Source organism: Hipposideros armiger, unplaced genomic scaffold (genome assembly GCF_001890085.2).
Source record: "Hipposideros armiger isolate ML-2016 unplaced genomic scaffold, ASM189008v1 scaffold_32, whole genome shotgun sequence".
Lineage (NCBI taxonomy): Eukaryota > Metazoa > Chordata > Mammalia > Chiroptera > Hipposideridae > Hipposideros > Hipposideros armiger.
In genome coordinates, this window is record NW_017731382.1 from 5,273,570 (window position 1) to 5,275,077 (window position 1,508).

At 46.9% G+C, this 1,508-nt stretch overlaps 1 protein-coding gene across 1 annotated transcript in view; it reads right to left on the reverse strand.

Annotated features, from left to right (window-relative positions):
* Positions 1 to 279: 279 nt before the first annotated feature.
* Positions 280 to 1,508, reverse strand: part of CASS4 (Cas scaffold protein family member 4) — a 13,396-nt gene continuing 12,167 nt past the window's right edge. Inside the window, exon 5 of the mRNA XM_019637163.1 lies at positions 280 to 1,502. Within this exon, the coding sequence (XP_019492708.1) occupies positions 1,164 to 1,502 (339 nt within the window). The 3' untranslated portion in view covers positions 280 to 1,163. The remainder of the gene's footprint in view (positions 1,503 to 1,508) is intronic.

A 1,508-nucleotide genomic window follows, 5' to 3' on the forward strand; every position in this document is an offset into this window, starting at 1 on the left:
GNCGGTACCACTTCAGGGGACTTCCAGCCTGGAAATATTTCCAGGCAAAGGTGTTTAGTGGCTGAGATACACATAGGAACAGGGACCTTCACTTAAAATGAAATAGGGTTGATGTAACCATAGCAACATGAGCTAAAGACCCGGCTGCCAGGAGAAGAGGAGGAGGTGGTTTGAAGAAGGGGGGAGTCCCGAGCCACTTCTAGATCTGTGCTCAGAAGTAGGCATCCTGTCCACACCACGCTTCCTGGCTGTACCACTATGAGTGAGTGATGGCTCTGCTGTTCCGGTACTAGCCTTGCGAACAAGAACTTGGCCTCCACTGCATAGCCCCGCACACTTGGAGGAGAAGCATTTGAATAACAAAAGTAAACACTGGAACCTTTGCTTTGGTACCAGAACCCGGGTAACACGGATTAAAGACTTGCCAAAGAGAGGATTGCTACAAAGGATGCTTCAATCTATGATTATATTTACATAATATTATAAATGATAACAGATTTGAGACTGTTGAGGTATAAACCTTTGCTGATGGAGCATACTGAATTTATCAACATAGAGTCCATAATGTACAAAATAAATTAATAGGGAACCTAACGGAACATGTTATATTGCAAATATAACATGCGTCTTTAACTCGGTTAAAATAAAATAGCAAACACATAGACAATGCAACAGCAATTAATCATTTGAAAATAATTCTCTTCTTCCTATCCTACTTTTTTTCTCCCTAGCACCCGATATGTTGTATATGAATTTATCACTTTATTGTCTGTCTGTCTTCCCACTAGATTGTAAGCTCCCCGAGGGCAAGACTTCTGTTTCATTTACTGCTATATGCCCAGCACCTAGAATTTGACATATAGTAGGCGCGCAATAAATAAATAGGTGTTGAATGAATGAATTTAAAACAGGCACACATTTAACCGATGACAAAACCGGTTTCTACAATGTCACTTTATACATGATAAATACTTAAGCAAGGTCCTTACTTAACACCTGACTCTCTTCTCTGACGCTTTGCGGGATAAGCCAATGTCCTGGGGTTGCCTAGGCACTTGGTAATACCGGCTTTGGCACCATGGCTATGTCCACCCATCGGCGTATGCCCGGGCCGGCCTCTCCCATAGGAGAGAGCTGCATAGGAGGGAGGGTGAGAGGGAGGCTCACTCCAACATCCCTCTGAACTGCCGCGTGTGGTGCTCAAGCTTCTGGGCCTCGGCCTGGAGGTGCCCCAGCGCTGTGGGGCTGGGGTACTCGAGCACGGCGTGCTTGGTGGCCAGAGCTACGTTCTTGAGCAGGCTGCAAAGATGACTGCTGCGGCAAAGGATCTCATTGCGTGTGTCCCTGTCCTGGGTCTCTTTGCACAGCGTGTCCACCAGCTTCTGCCCCACCATGATAATCAGCTTGCTCTGGGCGATAAAGCTCTCTGGGGGCTGGCTGTGGCTGAGGCTGCTGTTAAAGACGCTGATAGCTTTGAAGAGTGCCCCGAAGTAGAGCCGGCAGTGTTC